Source organism: Zingiber officinale, chromosome 2A (genome assembly GCF_018446385.1).
Source record: "Zingiber officinale cultivar Zhangliang chromosome 2A, Zo_v1.1, whole genome shotgun sequence".
Lineage (NCBI taxonomy): Eukaryota > Viridiplantae > Streptophyta > Magnoliopsida > Zingiberales > Zingiberaceae > Zingiber > Zingiber officinale.
Window position 1 is genome coordinate 131,663,617 of NC_055988.1, and position 23,500 is coordinate 131,687,116.

The following is a 23,500-nucleotide window of genomic DNA, read 5'->3' on the forward strand; positions in this document are numbered from 1 at the left end:
CATTATTCAAAAGAAACTAGATGAAAAGATTGTAAAATCATAAAAGATTCAATCGAAGATCAAGTAGCTAATATTCCAATCAGGCGTTCTTAACGATTTTAAATAATTTGGACATGTACCATATCAATGCACCAACTTAAGGGAAATCTTTTAATATTACTAAATTAAAACTCACGAGTTGATCTCGCGTGCAGATCAATTAATTTCTGAGCCTTTAAGCTGGTCTCAAACAAGAAAGCAATCTACCATTAATTACGTGGTCTTTTCTCGTAATACACCAGATAAAACCATCATCCACAAAATATACCTGGCAAATAAAGGACCAAAATCCGATGCCAACAAATAATACTGCAGCTAGTAATAAATAGTCTCAAGGTGTATTTAAAGAGAAGCCAGCACCATAATCACCAAGCAACCACAGTTATTTACAGACTTCGTACGTAATTATTATACCACTAAGCTCTTTCTCCAGAAATGAGATCCAACACAACTCGCTTAATGCTACCACCATTTTCTATGAGAAGCTTCTTGTTTTTCACCCTATCAGTGAAACCCTGCAACAATCGAATGATGCTTTCAGTTATCATAGTAGGAGCATAGTTCTAACAAGAGCAAAGAGTTAGCAGCTGACCATGTCCTCAAGTTCTTCGAGAAGTGGATACCATTCAGCATAGTCACAGAGTTCATCTATAGACTGCTCCAGGTCATACTTGTTTTTCCTGAGAACTTCCTTGTTCAACTCAATCTGCTTAAAGCCCATTTCTTCCAATTCCTCAAGCAATTTATCCTCAACAGTGTTGTCAACCGGCATGGAAGGCAGTGGCAGCGGTTGAGAACGGTCGTCCTCAGATGCTATTAAATCAATGATAGGATCTGACAGGGGAACCACACCAGCTGTGGGGGATTCGTTAGTCTTGGGGTTAGCATCAAGTTTTGATGTTTCATCAGTAATCATTGGTTTCATTAGTTTGTCTGAACTATGGTCGAGTAAGGATTCAGGAGAAATGCTGTCACTTGGATCTGCATTAATATCGATAATTCCAGTCTGACCCTGAATACTGCTTTCGGGTGGTAAATTCAAATTCAGTCCACTACCAGAGCTCCATTGACTGGTACCTACCTGTTCAAGTAAAGAAAAAAGAACACATGAGGTTGATCAGTGTGTTATAATTATAATCCGGTGTATTTATATCAGACCTGGATAAACACCCAAACTTCTGCCCCGAACTTGTGTCCAGAAGGTGTTGCCAATCTCCAGTGTGACATACAGGGCCCAGGTGTTGCCGGTGAAACAAAATCAACAGCAATGTCAACTTCCTCCTCCATAGGAAGCCCATCAAATGAAATCTGCAAATAGAAAAGATTGCTTCGGTTAAAATAATTATAAAAGACTCGTACGAGTGATGAGAACAATTTAATGTAATACCTCCAATAAAAACGAGTTTAGGTTAGCAAATTGATAGCCACCAACCCAAACAAGCCGTGTACCATAAGGCCATCGAGTAACACCATTATTTCTCATCCGCCATATTTTTGTAAATGGGGTTGATGGAGGGATCAGGGTCCCATCTGACACAGTAACATCTTTAATAAAAAGACTCTCTAACTTTGCACTTGGCCCTCCAAAACCATGTAGGTGTGGAAGGTGTGGAGAAGATCGTTGTCTAGAATGCTGAAATGTGGAATTGGAAAAAGTTATTCATTATACTATGGAATCAAACCAAGGAAATTAGTTAGCTTCATACTGCACGGTAAGAATCCTTGATCATTTCATGAGAGAATCGATAAGATTTGTCAATCCGAGTATAATCAGCTTCATTGCCCATCTTAGAGAAACAAACGCTACATAAATCATAGTCATCCTTCCTACAGAGAAAAAGAAAGAAATGTCAAAAGATAGGTGCACAAAAACTATGAAACCAGCAATAAAATTATGAGGAAGGCAAGAAATACATACACATTAGATTTGAATCGTGGACCAACAATAGGGTACATTCCACAACCATCACATATAATTCCCCTGTGACGAGTATGGAGCAGATTATCAATAAATCCATCATCTCTTTGGTTTGGCTGTGGAATAAGCCTTGCACCATTCAAAAAGGGAAAGTCAGCTGTACTGGGCTGTTTTTTGTCACCCTCAAAATTAAAACCACTAAGTGTTCCTGCAGGAGCTGCACCACTTGGAAATTGTTCGTTCTTGTGATCATCCATCATGGCAGTAACGGCATTTGTCCCAGCTTGAGCAGATGGATTATAGTCTTCATTCTGTATCCCAGTCTGTGCAGGAGGCACAAAGAGAGGAGACCCAGCTATGACAGATTTCCCATGATGACCAACATTACTAATTTGATTCCCAGACGCTTGCTCAAATACTGGTAAATTGGGACTATGAACAGATGCCTGAGTCTTGTCTATATCAACCTTACTTGCACAAACTAGATTCTCGCGCAGCTGCTCTGAAACTGGATCAGATAATATTGTGGAGGTTGGAGCAGAAGTCTTTTGGATTTTTGATTCTTCATTGACGTTAAGATCCACTGGCTGAATTGTTACTTGATCAGGTACTTCTGATGGCTCACCAGTTGAACTGTTCAAAGACCGACTGACATTTGGTATACCTAATTTGGCGATGTGGTCTACTATATCAGCTACTACTGGTGAAGATGATGCAATCTTTGGAAGGAAATCAGTAGAAAACTTGGAAAATGAAGATCGAAGTGGTTCAGGGACAGGTTTTAGCACCTCATTAATAATTGAAATTATTTCAGGTGATTGGCTCTCTTCTTGTTCAGGGACAGCAGTTGCATAACTCGCATTCTCTTTCTTTAGGTTAGACACTGCACTAGTATTAGATTTCAAGCAGATGTTGATTCTAAGAGGATTTAAGTGTTGATTAATAGCAGCATCATGTAACTCATCATCATCGTCAAGTGCTACCACGTCACCATCTTCATCAATATAGGTAAGGACGAGATCAGCTTCTGAACTGAGTTTGAACAGGCTAACAATCTTCTTTCTCAGTATAGTCATGTTGTGATCAATTGCCTCTCCATGGACATGAGCACTAAATCGCTTAAGTGTGTCACCATACTTCACCTGGAAATGCAAGTGGATGTTCATAAAACAACAGAAAAACTAAGAATAATAAAAAAAAGACCAGAAGAGAACTTAGCCTTGCGAAGAGTAAAAAAAGGCAAAAACAAAAAATAGAAGGTTGTAAAAAAAATAAAAAGGAAAATTTTCTTTGCCCATTTGATTGAACACTTACCTGGAAAGAGGAAAACTAGTGCCAATACCACAAAAGAAAAACAAATAAATCTTGTTGTGAAGTCAGTCAACTTTGTCAAAGATAAACTTTTTGGAGGTAAAAGCTAGGGATTGTGAATGAAAAAGATTGTGAACATAAAAAAGAGCATTTGAGAAATAAACATGATAACAAAAACTATTGATAAAAGTATTCAAGTCATACAAAAACAAAAGCTGAAAATAAAGCGTGGATATGAATCATGTTGCCAATTTGATAAGGCCAGTGAAGAGAAAAAACTTTAACTTATAGTTGCAAGTAATGTCAAGAAATTACAGAATACCATGGCAAGATATACACCTAACTATTTTAGGTATGCCACATGAATTTTATGTAATCATCATTCAGCTAAACCATCTCATAATACTTAAACTGGATGTTGTAAATGAAATACATGTTTTAGAGTGAAGTTTGATTTAAATCCTCGAGCCTTACTTTGCTACTCTTCGTGTCTTGAAGGTCAAGTGTTGCCTTGTTTCTGATCTTAATAGACCATCTATTTTCAGAAAGATTATCTTTTAATCGCTGATGGTTATGTTTCTTTGTGAAGTTTGATTTAAAGTATAAAGCATTAATTTGCTACTCTTAACGTCTTGAATTTCAAGTGTTAACTTGTTTGTTGGTCATAATAAGCCATCTATTTCTGAAAATTAAATTTTTAATCACATATGGTTATGGAGGTTATCTTTTTTTCAGACATCTTTATTTGTAAAGCTCAAGATAGATTTTGAAATTCCCAAACCCTATATAATGTTCAAGTATAAATGAAGCCATTTTAACACATTGACAGAATTGTGTGTCGGTCAAGTTACATAGTGGAAATTTTCTGTCTTGCAATTTATCCAATGATGGAAAATGTTTCCTAAGGAACTTTTCAAGATGTCAACCATCCTGAAATTGTGTTGCACTAAGCAAACTAGACTTCGAAGTTCTTATGAAGAATCCTACCATTTTAATCAAAAGCATTTCAAATTCACAGTACATACTTAATCCATTAAACACATTGGCAAATTGCACTTATGGACCAATCACTCTCTCACAACTGCAACGTGTAATTCAATTTGTTCCTGCCCCGAGCATCAAATAAGAATGCCAAAAGGCGCAATTTGTCCAGGCTATCTACACCAGCAATCACTGCCCACCCTCGCCAGACTGAGTCATTACAAGGTCACCAACTTCAATTGGTTTATTCTTATACCACAAACCTACAACAGGGACCTAGCACTGATGCCAAATCGTGACATAATATACTTAAAAACACCAAAATACAATACATTTTTGACAAACATCCCATACTATCAGCCTCATAATTTGGACAATTGTGAACATTGGCTCCAAAGTAAGGAATTTCTCAATGGATCGTCTATATCTATGTTGCTTTCCACTAACTATGCTTAACTTCCAGGTTTTGTTGAAAGACATTTGTTGGCTCATGTACATACTTAATCCGTTAAGACATCACATGGCCAAATCTTACACACTTTCCACACTTCAAGATGTGATTCAATTTAATCTTAATCCTAATATCGGAGAATCATTCCAAGAGTCATACCTTTTCCGAGTTATCTACCTGGATCACTCCTTGTTCTTGTCAAATCAGGTTGTTAAACTAAAGCCTCCGTATTTTTTTGAGTAAATAACACTATCTTAAACTAAGGCCTAGCGAGTCTCAACATGTAAAAGTTAATTTCCAATTAGCTTTCTGAAAAGGTCAAAACCACAGATCTCGCTCATAGTATCTCAATGGAGAATACTACAATGAGCAATAGGTCACAGTTAATATGCCTGCTCAGGTAACACTAAAAAGGCAAACTAAATTAAGCTAAACACTTAATATTTTACAATGTTTGCATGAACATCTGTCAGGTTGTTATTCCTTCATATAAATAAAATACTTCACTTATCATATAAATAACAAGTTTAATTATATGAAAAATATAAAAACAAATACTATGTCACCAAATCTCAAAACAAGATCGCTTTTTCGACATGAGAATGAGAATTGTTTACCTGATAACTTCTCGATCTAATGCAGCAACATGCAAGTCAAAGGTTGTCGTGATAAAGTGATCATCCAACTCAAAGAAACATGTTATTTTAGTCTCAGACCAACATTAAAGTCAGTAAATAAGCCATGCTACTATCAATTAGTAGAGGTTGGCTTATTTAATCCATCAAACTCAATGGGAGGTTATAACCAATAATATCAACATCACCAAAATCACTTATAGAATTACATTAACTTTTATTTGTTACTATACTATTCGCCAGCTTCAAATCTAATCTTTTGAACCTGTGTAAAATAAAATCTACGGATTGAATTTGTTGAACACCTAATTGCTCCCATATAGTGCTCTCTATATTTTCTAGTAGCCGCATTCATTCTATTATTCTCATCTCTGGTCACACTTTTTTATATACTTTTTCCAAGCTACAAATTATTCAATTCTTTTATCCCACGAAGTATGAAAAATCATATCACAAACTTATATATATTTTTTTTCCTTTTAGCATAAAGGGCACCGCATTCAAACAATGACTCCAAAAGTTTATCTCAACAACACTCAGTTTTCAATATTAAATTCCTCACTACCTATTAATTTTGATTAAAGTGAAACAATAAGCTATTATATTACAGCATTAAAAGCATTAAACTCCTTTGTTTATGCATGAATATATATATATATATATATTGTAATTAATACCCAATTACATATTTAATGTAAGCTCATGCCAGATTTATATTATTGATTCCTATATAACTTATTAATACAAAATATTAGAAATACTATTTTAGTATTTAAGAAAAAAATACTTAAGATTGTTAATAAATAATTATAAAAGATACTAAAAGACTATATAAAAATCCGTTACAATAAAATAGCATTAAATGGCATGGTCATTATTAAAATTATTTTTCAAATATATTAAAAGTATTATGTTAAGTCTAATCAGATTAAAAAAGTCTATATAATTGTTATTCTTAATAATCAGATTAGCAATATCGAATGATTAAGATAATAACTACTAATTATTAATGACAATAACATACTATTTATCTAATTATATTTGTTCTTATTAAAACACTATTGCATAGCTATACTCCTGAATAATTTATGTGCAGAACCACACATCATAATCATCCAATCTTGGCCTTTTTAACTTCCCAATTCACAAACACTAAGCAAACTTTGATGTGTCATCCAATGTTTCTCCCTCACGCTATGAAAGACCACAACTCCCTTGTTAGCAAAATAATCTCTACATCACCCTTGAATTCCCAATACTGTCTCTACCATGCTTTTTCTCAGCCTGACTTCTTCTCTGATGTAACTTTTTGTATGTTTTATTGGTCATTTTTGTAAGTTGTACTGGTCTTTCTGAAATAATTTGCCCTTGCTTGTGCTAATTATGGAAATTTAGATCAGAACTAGCCAATCTTAATCAAAATTTGTTGATCCGGATTTGGATAAGAATATTTTCCAAACTGTGATTGGGTCTATCACATTTGCAACTTTTGAATGTCAATGAATTTAACTAATAATAACCAAAAGTCAAGAGTCAATTACACACGTGGGACTTCTATCAATCAACCAAGTAGCGGGGAGGTACCTACTCTTTTTCAATGGTTAGAGGGGTTCAAATCCACATTCTTATTTTTTTTTCACATAAGTGTACTTTTGATTGAATTCTTTTCTAAATATATGAATAGGCCTAGCTAGATATAACTATATAGAATTTTAATAATTTGTTTTATATAATATTTTATAAAATCATAATAATTTATATTATATTTAAGGTTTAATTATATGCAAATTTTATAAAATTCCAACAATTTATCATTAACTAAATTATATATAAACTTTATAAAATGTAATAGCTCATTATGCATTTTATGTATACAAAAATATAAGCTATCATGTATTCTATTTCCAATTTATATTTTATTGGATAGCAATATGTTATATTTGTTTTTATCATTGACAAGTATATTTATTAAACTCATAGTATTATTTTCCAGTTCGACCAGTCAAATTAATACCAGTCCGATTCCAATTTGATTTTCAAAATATTGTCGGCAACTAAAACTAATATACCTTATACCAAACCCTAACATATCCCACTCCCACTCAGTCCCTTTCTTACTCAACTCATGACTTGTTTGAACTCTCCAGCATCCTCGTTCACATGGAAAAGACAAGTGGACAAACCAATAAAGGATGCCTCCTCTCTCACATGGAAAAGACATGGATGGAAATGGACGAAGGATGTCTGTGATTTCTTCATCTTAACCCTCCTACTGTTGTAACCCAATTAAATACATAAGATCTCTAGATTTTAAGAGAGATTTAAACCTGACTACAGTTATGTGAATGGAAAACTTAGATTCATGATAACTAGAACGCACCATCCAAATATATTTAATGAATATTATTCCTCATACATATATAAGTGCTTGAATAACAAGTGAACTCACCCACTATCAGATCTCTTATGTTTGAAGAGAGTTTATGATTGATTAGATCTAAGCATGAAACCTTTAGTTTTGATGTCATCATGTCAATGAGACATTTCTAAATTGGATCATGCCGTTGATTACTATTTTGATTGTATAACATAACCTTAGCCGACCCCACCTAGTGGGATAAGGCTTGGTTGTTGTTGTTGTTGTTGTATGGTATAACATAACCTATATTTGCCAACAACAAACTCATTGAAAACACTAGAGAAATATTGACAAAATGTTCAAGACTATATTATTACATAAATGAAACGAAAGTTGGTGTGTGTGGGCGGGTGTGCGCTCACAACCGTATCATTATATTTTGAAAAATGATTCTCTAATAAGTTTGTGACCTCAAAACATTCTTCCTTAAGGAAACTGAATTCAAAGACATCATCCAACCTTTGGTCGAATAACAATCAAAAAACTTTTAATTGAAATAAAGTTGGGCTTTAAAAGATATCTTATGGCTCAACCAACAGAAGTTGACAGATGTTTGGTCCACCAGACAAACAAAGGAGAACTTTCAAGTCCACAAGCTGCCCACACATGGCATCCTTGACCAAATGGTAAATATCATTAGACAAGCGCTTACTTTGAGGTCTATAGAAGGAAAAGGAGACTTTTTGAAGCATTGGAGACGCACTACAGCGATTTATAGAGGTTTAGGTGACAGTTAATCACTACCTCACCACCTTCAAACTCCTAATTCTCTCCAACTCATCCCTAGCTAAAGCAAACCACATTCTTGTTTTGACTAAATCTGGAGGAAAATATTATAAATATGTATTGTAAATCTTTTTCTGGATAGTTCAATTATCAAGGATAAACATAAACACTCAGTCAATCACATTTAATAAAGTAACATCATATAAGTAAACTTAACAAAGTATTAGAAATAGGTGATCCTGTGTCGGAAGCCACATGCAATATTTCTCCTGATAGTTCACTTATTAAACTTATGACAATAGAATTGCCTCAAGTTTGGTCAACCCAGTCTTTCGGATCAGCGGCCAGCCAAACATTTTTATCAAAAACAATAATAGTGCTCAAATGATTGATGATCAAGCAAAATCGATATTAAAAAAAAAAAATCCGTCCTACATACAGGAAAAAAAAATTATCAGGCAAAAAGGTCATGCACAACACGTAACAAAATCCCAGCTGAACTAAACAAACCACACAGGCGAGCAACGATCATTCTTAACCGACGGAAACATCAAGGTAATAAAAACTTCGCTTCTAATATACGATCAACGAATATTGGAATGAAAAAAAAAAGGCACCTTGATGACAAAATCCCGCTCGCTAGCGCGAAGCTCCATCGGCGGGAAGGAATCGATCAGCGAGAACTGCGCCAGCGTAGCAGATTAGATCGAGATGCCCCAACCCTAATAATATCTACCGAAAAACCGTTGAGAGAACGAAGGGTCCGGAGAGACCGAGGGTACAGCTTTATATTTCTACCTATGCACACCCTTTTCTTGTTTCTTCCTAAGCAAGGAAAGAAAAATCAATCCATATTAAAGATACCGCCTCTCGAGGTCAATCCATATTGCAATTACGACCGTAATTAAACCAAAAAAATTATCTTATTCAGATTTATTTAATAAATTAGTCATCACACACGTACTTATAATATAATACATAAATACATATAAATTAATTTAGTTAGATTTAATAAAAGTGCACAAGTTACCATATAAAAAATTAATTTAATCTGTTTACTAAATATTAAACTGATAAAAATAAGATCTTAGTAAAAAGACTGAGAAATATATATTTTCTAATATTGTCAGCCCAAGATATTTATAGAAGTTGATCCACTCGTAGAGTTGTCAATTCTAAGATATGAGACTAAAGAGAATCATGACAGTGTATAAATTTGAAACTATGATCAAATGAACTTAAATAAAATTAATTTAGATTCATTCGATCAAAATCGATTGATAGAGATCAAGGTTCTAAAATTCGCTAGGCGCTAGTCGGGCGGCAGACCAGCGCCTAAGCGGGGACTAGGCGCCGCTAAGCAGATTCCTCGGTATCCTTTATTTCATGTAGACTGTGGACAATATCATATGAAAATCTAAATGTTGTCTTAAACAATTTCATAGCAATGAAGATCTAACTATGTATGCTGAAATAAATGCATACTTTCCGATACCAAAAAATGAAAAACTATAAAAGAAAACTAATAGTTTTGTGCAAAGGAAATCTACTAGACTCAGTAAATATGAGTAAAAGAAACAGTTGAACAGTAGAACATGCAGTAAGTTATCATAATCATGTAGTAAACAGTAGAACATTAGAAAATAGTAGCAATAGTTCAATTCAAGATTACAATGCATTGTGAACCAGTAACCACTAAGCAAAATCTAATTGTTAAATAACATAAATCATGTCTTAACAAAATGAGTTCAAAATTACACAACTAATAATATCTCATAGACTCATATTTATTTTGCTTCTTCTTCTTCCTAATTTTCAATAACTTGTTCTTCATCAGACACAAACTTAATATCATTATTGTGATCCTCATCTTCTTCTTCGGATTCAAAATCATTTTCATAAAGTTCTCTCACTCTAGAGATTTTTCGGGATTGTAGATTTTCATCTGCTCCACTTGCTTCATCAACCATTTGTCAAGTGAGCTCAGAACCTAGTTCAACTTCATCATCTTCCCCACCATCCACAATCCAACCTTGTGCATTTGAAGCATCTTTTGCAAGAAGGACATCGACATTCCTTTCTTTTTCTCTTTTTTGTTTGTTCAACAATCTAGCATTAAATTGGACAAATACTAGATTGTTCAACCTGTTAGCATCCAACCTATTTCTTTTCTTTGTATGAATCTAAAAAAAATAGAGAAAGTAAATACTATAGTTAGTATCTGAATATAGAGCATAGACGTTAAAAATTATATCTAATTTAATTAAAAACTGAAAGTTTAAAACTTACTCCTTCAAATGTACTCCAATTTCTTTCACACTCATATGAACTTGTAGTTAATTAAAGTATCCTCAATGCCACCCTTAGAAAGTTAGGTGTGTGAGCACCGTATGTACTCCACCATGCACATGGATCAAATGTATGATGTGCGTAGATTGTATACACTTGTTTAGCATGTTTTGACGCACATTCACATACTTTGTACATGCTTTATCTATGCACTTTCGTACTTCCAGCTTTTCTTTTGAGCATATTTACTCTTTTTGTTTGGAGATCTGCTTTTGTGCATTTTATGTACACAGGAATCGAATTTGGAGAAGATTTTGACACTTGAACAAGGAGGAAAGGCACAAGCCCTGTGAGCCATACGACCCTGCCACGGGGGGTTACCCAGGCCGTGTGGAGTTCCTTGGCCGTGTGGATGCAGCAGAGATAGAAGTTGTCATGGTCGTGTGAACCTCACACGGTCGTGTAAGGATTTGAAGCCATATGGAGCCTTGGCCGTGTACACCACACGACCATGTGAGATTTCCAGAGACCAGGAAGGCCCTGGCCATGTACATCACACATTCACACGGCCGTGCAGGACTTCCAGTGAGCAAGAGGGCCCTGGCCGTGTACACCACATGGCCGTGCCAGGTTTCCAGAGCCAGAGGCAGCTTAGGTCGTGTAGATCTACATGGTCGTGCAGGATGGTCATTGGTAGAGGCAAGCCACGACCATATACCTCACACGGTCGTGTGAGGTTGGCAGAGAAGAGAATGGAGCAGGCCGTGTGAACCTCACACGGCCGTGCTTCGGGGTCATGTGGCGCCTAATCCCCTCTTCTATATAAGGCTTCCTTCAAGATTTGAAAGGGGATCTTCTCTCCTTTGGGAGAAAGGAAGATTTGGGCGATTTCCCTCCATCTTGGAGGGATTTTCCGGCGATTCTAAGGAGGATCTTCACCGATTCGACTCCAAGATCGAAGGATTGGATCCGAAGATGATTCTTCTCCGTAGATAAGTTTTCTTTCTCTCCTTTCTTAGATTTGAGGGATTAAGAATGCTTGTAATCTTCATTTTTTGGGATTTCTTTCTTCGATTTATGGAGTAGATCTTTTGTTCTAGGATGAAGGGAGTATTTGTAAGGAAATCTTGATGTAAAACTCTTGTGGATATGTCAATTTCCCATTTCTATGATTTTGTCATGTTTTGTATCTATTTGATCTTATGTGGAATGTTGTGATTGTGCCTAATTACCATGCTTGATTGAATGTTTGGATATCTTGTGGATCTTGTAGAGGTAATTTCTCATTCGATTTTCTGAGGGATCTTCGTGGCAAGAACATGCCCGTGTAAGGACCTTTGAGGGAGGATCTTGAAGGTGAAATATGGTCATTCAAGGAGGTAGGATAGATTTATACATTAATCTTTATACCTAGATGCGTTTGATGAGAGATGAATTCTTATGTTGATTATCCGAGGGACGCACGTGACAGGCAAGCCCGTATAAGGACAACATAGGTTCATCCCTATTTGATCACATTTAGGTGTAGATTTCAGTCCTAGGTCGGTTGTCTATTGCAAGAGAGAACCGACAACCTTCTACAAATGATGGACAATTGAGGAATGAGATTTGGGTAGATCATTTACATTGAATAACCTTACAAAGAAACCAAAACTCCTAGAATATCCCTTATCATTGCCATTATTCTTGTTTCCTAACTTTTCATTTGCATCTTTACCTTTGGTAGATTTACTTTGTACTTGTTAACTCATTGAATTGTTGTTTAGCTAACTCGCTTTGAGACATTCTTAGTGCTTATTCTAGTCCCTGCGAATACGATAATCTTTTATATTACTTGCGATATTTCCGTACACTTGCGGAGGTCAACAAGTTTTTGGCGACGTTGTCGGGAACTGCACTATAACATTAGGGATTATCAATTGAGTTAGACTAAACATGACTTTTTCTTTTCTTTTCATTAGCATAGTTGTAACTAATCTTTAGAATTCTGTTTTCATAATTTTTTCTTGTATAACTTTCTACTTCTTGTCAATTCTTTTTGTTTCAATTCTAATTTTGCATTCTTGATTTCTAGCACTCTAATCTAACTTTTCTCTGTTTTCTCTTTTGATCTAGTTTCTTTCTTCTTTTCTTTTGTAAACATATCTTGCAATCTTTAGCATATGAATTATTCTAGACATTTTTCTTTTTCCTTTTATCTTTTCTTTCTTGTTTTCATTATGCACTTTCTTTCTTGCAATTTTAATTCTGCATTGTTTTTCTTGCTTCTCATATTGCATTTTATTTCTTGTCTTTGAGTCTTCAATTTTTTTTCTTCTAATAATTTTTTCTTGAATATCCATGAGCACTAACATGTCAAGCAGGCCCATGAGAAATTTTTCTACATCCTTTTCTGCAAGATTTTTATCTCCCATTGTGTAACCTCGAATTGAAGCAGAAAGTTTCCAACTAGACCCAGAGTTAATTTTCATGATACAAGGTCACAAATTTGGAGGAAAAGTATCAGAAAGTCCTTATCTGCATCTTGAAACATTTTTAGAAATTTGTGATATGGTGAAATATGAAGGAGTGTCAGTAGATGCAGTTCAATTGATTGCATTTCCTTTTAATATCAAGGATAAAGCAAGGACTTGGTTATATTCTCTCCATCCTCAAAGCATCACAAGTTGGGAACAATTGGAGAAGCAATTTTTGAATCATTTTTTCCCTCCAAGCAGAACAGTGTATATGAGGAATTGCATAACAAGTTTTGCTCGGACATATGGAGAATCATTATTTGAAGCATGGGATAGATTTAAGAGTCTTCAAAGACAGTGTCCTCATCATGGTTTTGAAAAATAGTTGATTTTGCACATATTCTATGGGAGAATTTCTTTCTCAGACAAGAGTTTATTAGATTCATCAGCTGGAGATTCTTTTATGGACAAAAGTGTAGATGAAGCGTATATGTTAATTAATCAAGTGACATTGAACCTCCATAAATGGTCAAACATAAGTTGGATGAAATTTCCCTCAAACATTCAAGGAATGCAGGCCATAAATGCTATAAAGCCTATCAAACAAATTGTAACTCAACCATCTATGAGTTTTGAAAATCACAAGTCACAGAACGAGGAGTTCAAACATTTAGGGGCAAAGATTGAAAGTATTGTTTCAAATTAGTTTAAAGAAGATCCCCCTCCTTCGCAGACAAGATCTAGTGAAAAGTGTGATGAAGAATGTGTAGGAGAGGACGCGTTCCCCGTAGAGGGAACAGTAGGCGTCGGGTCGACCTAAGGTTTCCGGACGAAAATCCGAAGTCAGACCCGGATAGTCTGACGACTATCAAATATATATTCATTGTATTTATTATTTTATGTGCTAACTATGTGCTGCAGGATATTGTTTGGGACTAACATGTCTTGCAGGTACAAAATAAGGAAGTTTTCCCTCGGATGAACAGTGTCCGAGGCGCCTCCATGGAGCTTGGAGGAGCCTCGGGTGCAAAAGCAGACCTGGCTGTGAAGCTTCAATGGAGGCGCCTTGAAGGGGGTATAAGGCGCCTTGGAAGGCGCCTTGAGCAGGGTATAAGGTGCCTTAAATAGATGAAGTTCGACCAGTTCAAGTCTCATCCACGCGGAGGACTCGGCAGCATGGAGGCGCCTTGAACAGCCTTCAAGGCGCCTTGAACACCCTTTATAAGGGGGTTTCGACCAGCACTTCAAACAATCAAGTTCTAGGCTTTCTTTCTTCAACGTGCTGCTAACACAATCATTCCGAAGTGCTGCTGCAGCATTCCGACGACCCGGAGCTCTATTTTCTTCTTTCTTAAGTTGTCGGTACAAAGCTATTTTAATACTTTCATTGTAATTTGTAATTCTTATCGAGCTTATAGTTGTTGCCCACCGGAAGCGATCAAGGATCGCAGGCCTTCGAGTAGGAGTCGCCTTAGGCTCCGAACGAAGTAAATCCTCCGTGTTCTTCTGTGTGTGTTTCTCTATTTCATTTCCGCTGCATTAATTTCTGAACGAGGTTTTAATTACTCCGATAGTTTTACTATTCCGATAAACGAACAAATTAGTCGTGAGCGCTATTCACCCCCCTCTAGCACGTCTCGATCCAACACTTTCTTTGCATGTGCAGATTTCACTTGGGCTAATGATTGGAAGCTCAATCTGAACCATCTTCGATCACTTGAAAAAAAATTTAAGAAGACGAAGATGGAGAGAGTGATACTTTACTTTGTAACTTCCATTGATGAAAGCTCTCTCCATAATAAGAACCCCTAGTAGGAGGGTTCTAAAATATCTTACCCCTCGAAGAGCAAGATTTAGATGAATCTAATGAGGTGGTCGAGCTAATGACCTTAAACAAGCGCTTCTTGGGAGGTAACCCAAGTTCATTTCCCTTGTTTTCTTTTATGTTTTTAGTTCTTTCTAGTTTCTTTTTACTTCATTGATAATAAATCATACCCTCTACTTAATTTTTCTTGTCTATCTTTTTCTTTTTGTAGAATTCAAAGTTGTGGAGGAATATGAGCATTGGATGGAGGAGTATCTTTAAAAACATGAATGTCAACCATTTGGAGCTCATCACTTGGTAACTTCTCTTAAAATCTCCTCCATATTTTTTTTAGTTTTCATTGAGACAATTAAAAGTTTAAGTCTGGGGGGATGCATTAGATGCATTTGATTTGCTTTGTTTGTTTTTGTTTTTGCTTATGTCTTGCATTTTGTTTTGATTTTTTGTGGCATACATCTTGAGAACATCAAACTCCATTTTTATGTTTTCTTGTCTTAAAGCAAATTGTTAGCACGCTCATTATCTAGATTCATGATGCTCAAATGATGTTAGTAGTATGCTTAATGTACCTCTTTTCTCTATCTTGGGTAGCATGACATAAGCTAAGTATCATATGGAGATGAGTTTTAGTTTTAGCTTGACCTTAAAGATCTAATTTTCACTTCACTATACTTGATGCTTGAATGGTTGATATCATTGAAATAGTCATGATTCATCTTGTTTGTTTAGTACTTGGTTTTCATGGTGATTTCTCAAACTTCATTTTGGTTACTAGATGAGGCTCAACTCATGTAAGCTCATTTAGAAAAATCAAAATATCCCAACATTTGTGCTAAAAGCACACTTGTGAATAAGATTTGCACAATGCAAATACTTATGAAAAAAAAAGTGTGAAAAAAAAGAAGTGAATAAGGGATATAAATAACAGTTGTCGTGAGTGGAATCTAGCTAGTCACCCCTTTAAGACAGAATTAGGTTACTGGGGAAATGACTGCTTAGCTTCTCTTGAGATTGAGCATGCCTTTGAGACCTTGGGTTGATTGAGAAATATGAACTAAGTGTGTGGCAAGTAAGTGTCCATCACTGGTTACTTGTCTATTATTGGAAACATTAGGAATTCAAACTTGATGACGACTTGACTAGGACATAGATTGAAACTTGAAGAGTTTTGAGTTATTTTTGCACTGTGCACAGGGTACTTATGCTTGAGCCAAACTCAATTTATTTTCATGATCATGCTTACTAATGAAACCTTTTGATAGAGCTAGGAGAGTGAATTAGGGATATGAGAGCATTGTAGAACATATGAATTTAGATTGCAGCATTTTGCTTGAGGACAAGCAAAGGTCTAAGTCTGGGGGTGTGATGTGCGTAGATTGTATACACTTGTTTAGCATGTTTTGACGCACATTCACATACTTTGTACATGCTTTATCTATGCACTTTCGTACTTCCAGCTTTTCTTTTGAGCATATTTACTCTTTTTGTTTGGAGATCTGCTTTTGTGCATTTTATGTACACAGGAATCGAATTTGGAGAAGATTTTGACACTTGAACAAGGAGGAAAGGCACAAGCCCTGTGAGCCATACGACCCTGCCACGGGGGGTTACCCAGGCCGTGTGGAGTTCCTTGGCCGTGTGGATGCAGCAGAGATAGAAGTTGTCATGGCCGTGTGAACCTCACACGGTCGTGTAAGGATTTGAAGCCATATGGAGCCTTGGCCGTGTACACCACATGACCATGTGAGATTTCCAGAGACCAGGAAGGCCCTGGCCGTGTACATCACACATTCACACGGCCGTGCAGGACTTCCAGTGAGCAAGAGGGCCCTGGCCGTGTACACCACATGGCCGTGCCAGGTTTCCAGAGCCAGAGGCAGCTTAGGTCGTGTAGATCTACATGGTCGTGCAGGATGGTCATTGGTAGAGGCAAGCCACGACCATATACCTCACACGGTCGTGTGAGGTTGGCAGAGAAGAGAATGGAGCAGGCCGTGTGAACCTCACACGGCCGTGCTTCGGGGTCATGTGGCGCCTAATCCCCTCTTCTATATAAGGCTTCCTTCAAGATTTAAAAGGGGATCTTCTCCCCTTTGGGAGAAAGGAAGATTTGGGCGATTTCCCTCCATCTTGGAGGGATTTTCCGGCGATTCTAAGGAGGATCTTCACCGATTCGACTCCAAGATCGAAGGATTGGATCCGAAGATGATTCTTCTCCGTAGATAAGTTTTCTTTCTCTCCTTTCTTAGATTTGAGGGATTAAGAATGCTTGTAATCTTCATTTTTTGGGATTTCTTTCTTCGATTTATGGAGTAGATCTTTTGTTCTAGGATGAAGGGAGTATTTGTAAGGAAATCTTGATGTAAAACTCTTGTGGATATGTCAATTTCCCATTTCTATGATTTTGTCCTGTTTTGTATCTATTTGATCTTGTGTGGAATGTTGTGATTGTGCCTAATTACCATGCTTGATTGAATATTTGGATATCTTGTGGATCTTGTAGAGGTAATTTCTCATTCGATTTTCTGAGGGATCTTCGTGGCAGGAACATGCCCGTGTAAGGACCTTTGAGGGAGGATCTTGAAAGTGAAATAGGGTCATTCAAGGAGGTAGGATAGATTTATACATTAATCTGTATACCTAGATGTGTTTGATGAGAGATGAATTCTTATGTTGATTATCCGAGGGACGCACGTGACAGGCAAGCCCGTATAAGGACAACATAGGTTCATCCCTATTTGATCACATTTAGATGTAGATTTCAGTCCTAGGTCGGTTGTCTATTGCAAGAGAGAACCGACAACCTTCTACAAATGATGAACAATTGAGGGATGAGATTTGGGTAGATCATTTACATTGAATAACCTTACAAAGAAACCAAAACTCCTAGAACATCCCTTATCATTGCCCTTATTCTTGTTTCCTAACTTTTCATTTGCATCTTTACCTTTGGTAGATTTACTTTGTACTTGTTAACTCATTGAATTATTGTTTAGCTAACTCGCTTTGAGACATTCTTAGTGCTTATTCTAGTCCCTGCGGATACGATAATCTTTTATATTACTTGCGATATTTCCGTACACTTGCGGAGGACAACAATATATCATCATTTTTTTCACATGCTTTTGCTGCCAATGTTTTTCCAAATAACCCTGTCTTATCTCTATATTTTGGAAATTCTTTGTTAATAATTGTATATTGTAGATCTAACTCATTGGCATGCAAAGTTTCCATGCATTCAAAAATCCCCATCGCGACCTCCTCATAAAGTGCAATAGAACTATCTTTATAGTAAAAATAAGGATTCAACAAAAAAACAGTGGTATGCAATGATGTATCAAGTCTATCCATAATTTTTGACTCAATAATGGCTATGATAGGCTGATAATTTGATTCCACGTTGTTTAGAGCCACCTTGATATCTTCTTTAGCTTGAAAAAGCTCCCCATATAGAAACCCCATCGATGGCTTTCTATCTCCATCTACCAATCGAAGAACTCTTACCAAATGAGCAAATATTTTCAAACAAAGTGTCACACCATTCCAAAAACTCATGCTCATCACTGTAGAGTAAGCCAATTTTTCTTTGTTTGTTTTTGACCATTTACATTTCTCCCACATATCACTTGTAAACATGGCTCTTAAACTAGCTTTTTTCAATCAAACTTTACAATGTGAAGAAATTTGATGCAAATATGGTAACTCCTGGTCGGACTATGTCTCTCTTCTTCGTGAAACTTCTCATCAATGACAAAGTCTTATGGTAAGCATAGATGAAAATGGTAAAAGACTTGGATTGCTCAATAACCTCTTTATATCGAGGAAGTTTGCCAATACTTTCAAGCATGAGATTAACCGTGTGAGTTGCACATGAACTCCAAAAAACCCCAGGTCGCTTTTCTCTCATCAATTTAGCTGTAGCTATATTATTGGTGGCATTATTTGTTACAATCTGAACAATATTCTGAGTTCCTACTTGTTCAACACACTTGTCAACATACTCAAAAATAAGTTCAGCTGTATGCGCCTCGTCTGAAGACTCCTTAGACTCTAAAAATATAGTACCCTCCTTGCAATTAAAACACAAATTTAAGATGCTTCTCCTTTTTCTATCACTTCATGCATCTATCATGATCGAGCATCCATTCTTTGCCCATTCTTCTTCATGTTTCTTTAGCAATTATTTTGTTCTTTCAACTTCGGCTTTCAATAGTGGCTCCCTAAGTTGATATTTAGTTGGAGGCTTGAATCCTGGTCCAAATTGACCCACTGCCTCCATTAGTTGCTTGAAGCTATCATTATCAACAACATTAAATGAGATTCCATTTTCATAAACACATCTCTCAACATATTGTTGAACTTGTGAGTTCTCTTTTTGAAAAGAGCCTCATTTATATTTTTTTGGCAAAGCACTTTACTTCCATTGGAGCCTGCATTTTCTGGAGCAATTGCCGATGCATATCCATCCATGGGGCCAAATGGAAGAGGTTTTTTAATTCCATCCATCCCTTCAATTTCAAGACATTCTTCTTCGTCTAGATAAATAGTCACCTCTGCTCTATAACTTTGTTCTTCCATTATTTTGTTCTTCTTTCTGTTTCTCCCTTCTAAAATAGCATGTTTACACTTATTTTTGTCTTCTTGAGATGCTTTTCAACAACCAGATACATTTCCAGGTATATTTCCAATGTGCTCCTTTATCCTATACACTCCCCTTGACATTGCTTTTCCACATAACTTACATTTAATTTTGTCGAGGTTTTAGGATCAATCAATATCCCAAACTCCCATCCGATGTCATTTGACTTTCTTCTAAGAATCCTGGATTCAGGTTGAGTGACAGATGCTCTCGAAGATGGATTGCTTGTCATTGATAATAGATAATCTGAAAAAAATTATATATAACAGCTTAACAAGTTAACAACATAACATGATAATAAAATTTAATTATACATTTATAGTTTTATACTATACCAAACAATACAAAATAATGAAATATAACTTTAACAAGTCTGAGAATATTTTTTATATATTATTATATCTTAATCTAACTAATAAAATTTATTAGATAATAGATATTTGTTTAAAAAAAATAAATTTAAAATATATTTTTTATATTTTTAAATCTATTTTATACTTTTATATATAAATTAATAATATTTATTGGAATTTTTAAAAATTTAATTTAATTTTCATATTTTTAAAACAATTTATATAAATTAATAATATTTATTAGAATTTTTAAATTTTTAATATAATTTTAATATTTATAAACCTGATTAATATAAATTAATAATATATAAAATTTATAAATATGATTTATATAAATTAATATTTAATAATATGTATTATGATTTTTTAAATTTTATTTTTTATTTTTTAAATCTGATAAATGATAATTGATAATATTTATAATAATTTTTTATTTTTTAAAATCTGTTATATAAATTAATATTTAATAATATTTATTAAAAAAATTAAATCTGTTATTGAATCCTATTAGGCTTTATGAACCGAACCCTATTATTGAAATTATCCCCGTTAGGAATTGTTTTAATTTATTAAATAAAAAATACAAAATAGGAAAAAAAAACGTCGTCGCGTGACGTCGCGACGCCAACGACGCCTCGCGGGAGGCCTCCGGCGCGTCCGACGATGTCCGGTGTTGCTTCCAGCGACGCTGGTAGCGTCACGGAAAGCTTTTGGCATAGCCAGAAGCATCGTGATGCTTCCGGCGTTGCTGGAAGCAACGCCGGACTTCGCCGGACATGTCCGGCGATGCTTCCGGCGGCGTCTGATGCCTTGCAACGTGTCCGGCGTTGTCGAAGAGTTGCCGCGACGATGAAGAAACAAAAAAATAAATTAACAGAAACAAGAAAAAAAATAAAAACTTACCGGAAGCTGCATACCGCGATGAGAGAAGACGCAAGAGTCGGCGATTAAAGAAAGAAGACGAAGCGCCAGCCTCGGCAAATCCGATTTAGCGATAAAAAAACGTACAATATGCCTAAAATACCTAAGCCCGCGATGATCACCAAAGCCCACCGAGAACCGCCGAGGGTTGTCGAACACTGATAGAGATCTTAGAATGAAGTGAAACCAGATCATATGAGTTTTTCTAGTTTTTATAATTATATATTCATAGTATCAAACATTAATTTGACCAAATATATTAAGAGTGGTGATTTTTTAAACACGAATATATCTAAAAAAACTAATTCTTATTCAAAAAAATAATACTCTTAATATATTGGATCAAATTGATATTTGATAGCATTTTTACAATCAAAAGAACTAAACGAACATATAGGAACTAGTTTCATGTCATTTCAAGATCTCTAGGTCAGAAGAAGAACTGGTTTCCGGCCAGAAGAAGAAGAAGCAAGTATGAAAATTAGGGTTTAATCTGGATGTAATGCGTATGCTTGTGTACCTTGCCAATGGAGAGGATTCCCCTTTTTATTCCACCTCATCTAACCTCCACAGTCATGAGGTGGACCCGATTTGTTGAAGTTTGCTAAGATATGACACAAGTCAGAACTGCAATAATAATAGTTTAAGGAATCTTTTTCTTACCCCAGATGTACATTCTTTGTCGTTTAGCATACATGCGGAGAATTCTAGAAGATATTTACCCCCAAATTGATTAAACTGTCATATGATTGTATATTGTTATGGTTCACCTGTTATGATTCATCTATTACATGTGCCTGGTTAGTCACATAAACTTATTTAGTATATATGTGGAATATATTCTGTCCATACTAGTTTTAGTTCTATACTCAATTGGCTACTTATACCCGACCAAGACTTCATTATAAATATGTCAGAAGCTATGTAAGGTTGAAGACTTTTATGTTCAATCTATTTCTTACACCTGACCTATCTATTGAACCTGGGCGGTCACACCTGGCTGCCTGCGATTGATCTGTCAGGTGTATGAAGATGCCTTTGCCCTTTAACTCTTCCTTCGGTCGATCGTATGCAGTTAAACGCCTCTATGCTCGACCGATCTATTCGGTCGACCCTACCTCATCGACCGAGACCAATTAATCGGGTGTATGTAGGCTTTTAGGATAGATTAATGATAAGTGCTTCTACTTTCTGATAGATCATTTGAAGCGATAGAGGAGGGGGGTGAATATCGCTCTTTTTAAAACTATTCTTTTCTTTGATATCAAAGTCGTGCACAGCGGAAAGTAAAAAGAGACATATTGTTTACTTCGTTCGGAGCCTAGCTCGACTCCTACTCGAAGGTTCGCGGTCCTTGACCGCACCGGTGAGCAAACCACTATAACTCTTCTTTCCGAAATTCTTCGGAAAGAAGCAGATCGTACAATGGAGCAAGATAGTAACACTCTACTATCTTGCTTAAATGAATTACAAATACAAGCTTAAAATAAATTTTACCGACAAATAAAATGGAGATGTAGCTTAGGTCGACACTTCCAGATGATGTAGCTTGCTACACAGATGAAGATGAGACGATTGCAGAGCAGGAATTTTGATCAGAAAAGTTGTTACATTAGCTTCTGACTTCGAGCACATTTTATAAGAATCTTGGATGTTTGGTCGACCGATCCCTCTATTCGGTCGACCGAACCTGCTCCCTTCCTTCCTGGCTGAAGTCCGAAGCTGACTCGATCTTTTGAATTTACTGGTCTTTAATGGTTTGGTCGACCGAACAGCTTCCTTACCTGTTCGTCGAGATCTTGAATTAATGCGCCATTAATGTCTTCAATGTTCGGTCGACCGAACCTCTTTTTTGGTCAACCAATCATGCTGTGATACCATGTTTGCAAGCCTGAACTGTTTTGTCAAATTTGCCTGTTCGGTCGACCGAACCTTTTTTTGGTCGACTGATAAAAAGCCTTTTTCGGTCGACTGAACCCCTGGTCAAATGAAGCTTTTTGAGTGCTGGACGCGTGGCCGCTGTCAGAGTCTGATTCTGAGTTCTTAGTCAAAAGTTATGACCCTTTGAAGCTCAAGGGGTCATATGGTTCTGCAACACAAAGTTAGTTTGATATAACAATAATATTCCTGCAAAACAAAGTTAGCACAGTCATAATACATGTGTAGTAATATGCATGAGTATAACAGTTAGGACTGTCTTGATCTCAACTTGGAAACCTTCCCGGTTTTTTCAGTTGGATCAGCGACCTTAGGTTGTTCCCTTCAGGAACTCGACCTCACTGTCGCTCCTCCAGTTGCTTACCTCAACTTACCTGCCAAACATGGTCCTCCAGACCTATTTGGACTTTTGCCTGCTCAGTGTCTGATCGCCTGATCCACTAAGACTTTTCCTGTAATATTATGTTAGTCAACAACAATAATAATACAGAAAATAATGGTAAACCTAAACCTAGATTTACCGAGATCCGCTGATCCGGTCGACTACGATCAACCTTGCTTGGAGTTCACTCCTTCAAGACTTCTCGTTACCTAAGGTT

At 36.1% G+C, this 23,500-nt stretch overlaps 1 protein-coding gene and 1 non-coding gene across 2 annotated transcripts; both read right to left on the reverse strand.

The window, feature by feature from the left end:
* Nucleotides 1-220: 220 nt before the first annotated feature.
* On the reverse strand, nucleotides 221-9,315 carry LOC122042348 (protein JOKA2-like). The gene is made up of 7 exons (XM_042602405.1): nucleotides 9,098-9,315; nucleotides 1,958-3,099; nucleotides 1,746-1,866; nucleotides 1,427-1,672; nucleotides 1,198-1,347; nucleotides 632-1,120; nucleotides 221-554 (listed from the first exon to the last, which is right to left on the reverse strand). The coding sequence occupies exons 1-7, from the start codon at nucleotides 9,134-9,136 to the stop codon at nucleotides 456-458; spliced, it is 2,286 nt and encodes a 761-aa protein (XP_042458339.1). The 5' UTR covers nucleotides 9,137-9,315; the 3' UTR covers nucleotides 221-455.
* Nucleotides 9,316-13,494: 4,179 nt separating this feature from the next.
* LOC122044587 lies at nucleotides 13,495-13,600 on the reverse strand. The gene has a single exon (XR_006129620.1). It is a non-coding gene; the product is annotated as a small nucleolar RNA R71 (small nucleolar RNA).
* Between the last annotated feature and the right edge of the window lie 9,900 nt (nucleotides 13,601-23,500).

Bases quoted from the DNA above. Each gene is read 5' to 3' on its own strand.
- LOC122042348 (XM_042602405.1), bottom strand. From the start codon at position 9,136: ATGGAGCTTCGCGCTAGCGAGCGGGATTTTGTCATCAAG. The intron at 1,867-1,957 runs GTATGTATTTCT...TTTTCTCTGTAG, and splicing joins CCACGATTCAAATCTAATGT to GAAGGATGACTATGATTTAT. The intron at 1,673-1,745 runs GTATGAAGCTAA...TCCACATTTCAG, and splicing joins TCAAGGATTCTTACCGTGCA to CATTCTAGACAACGATCTTC.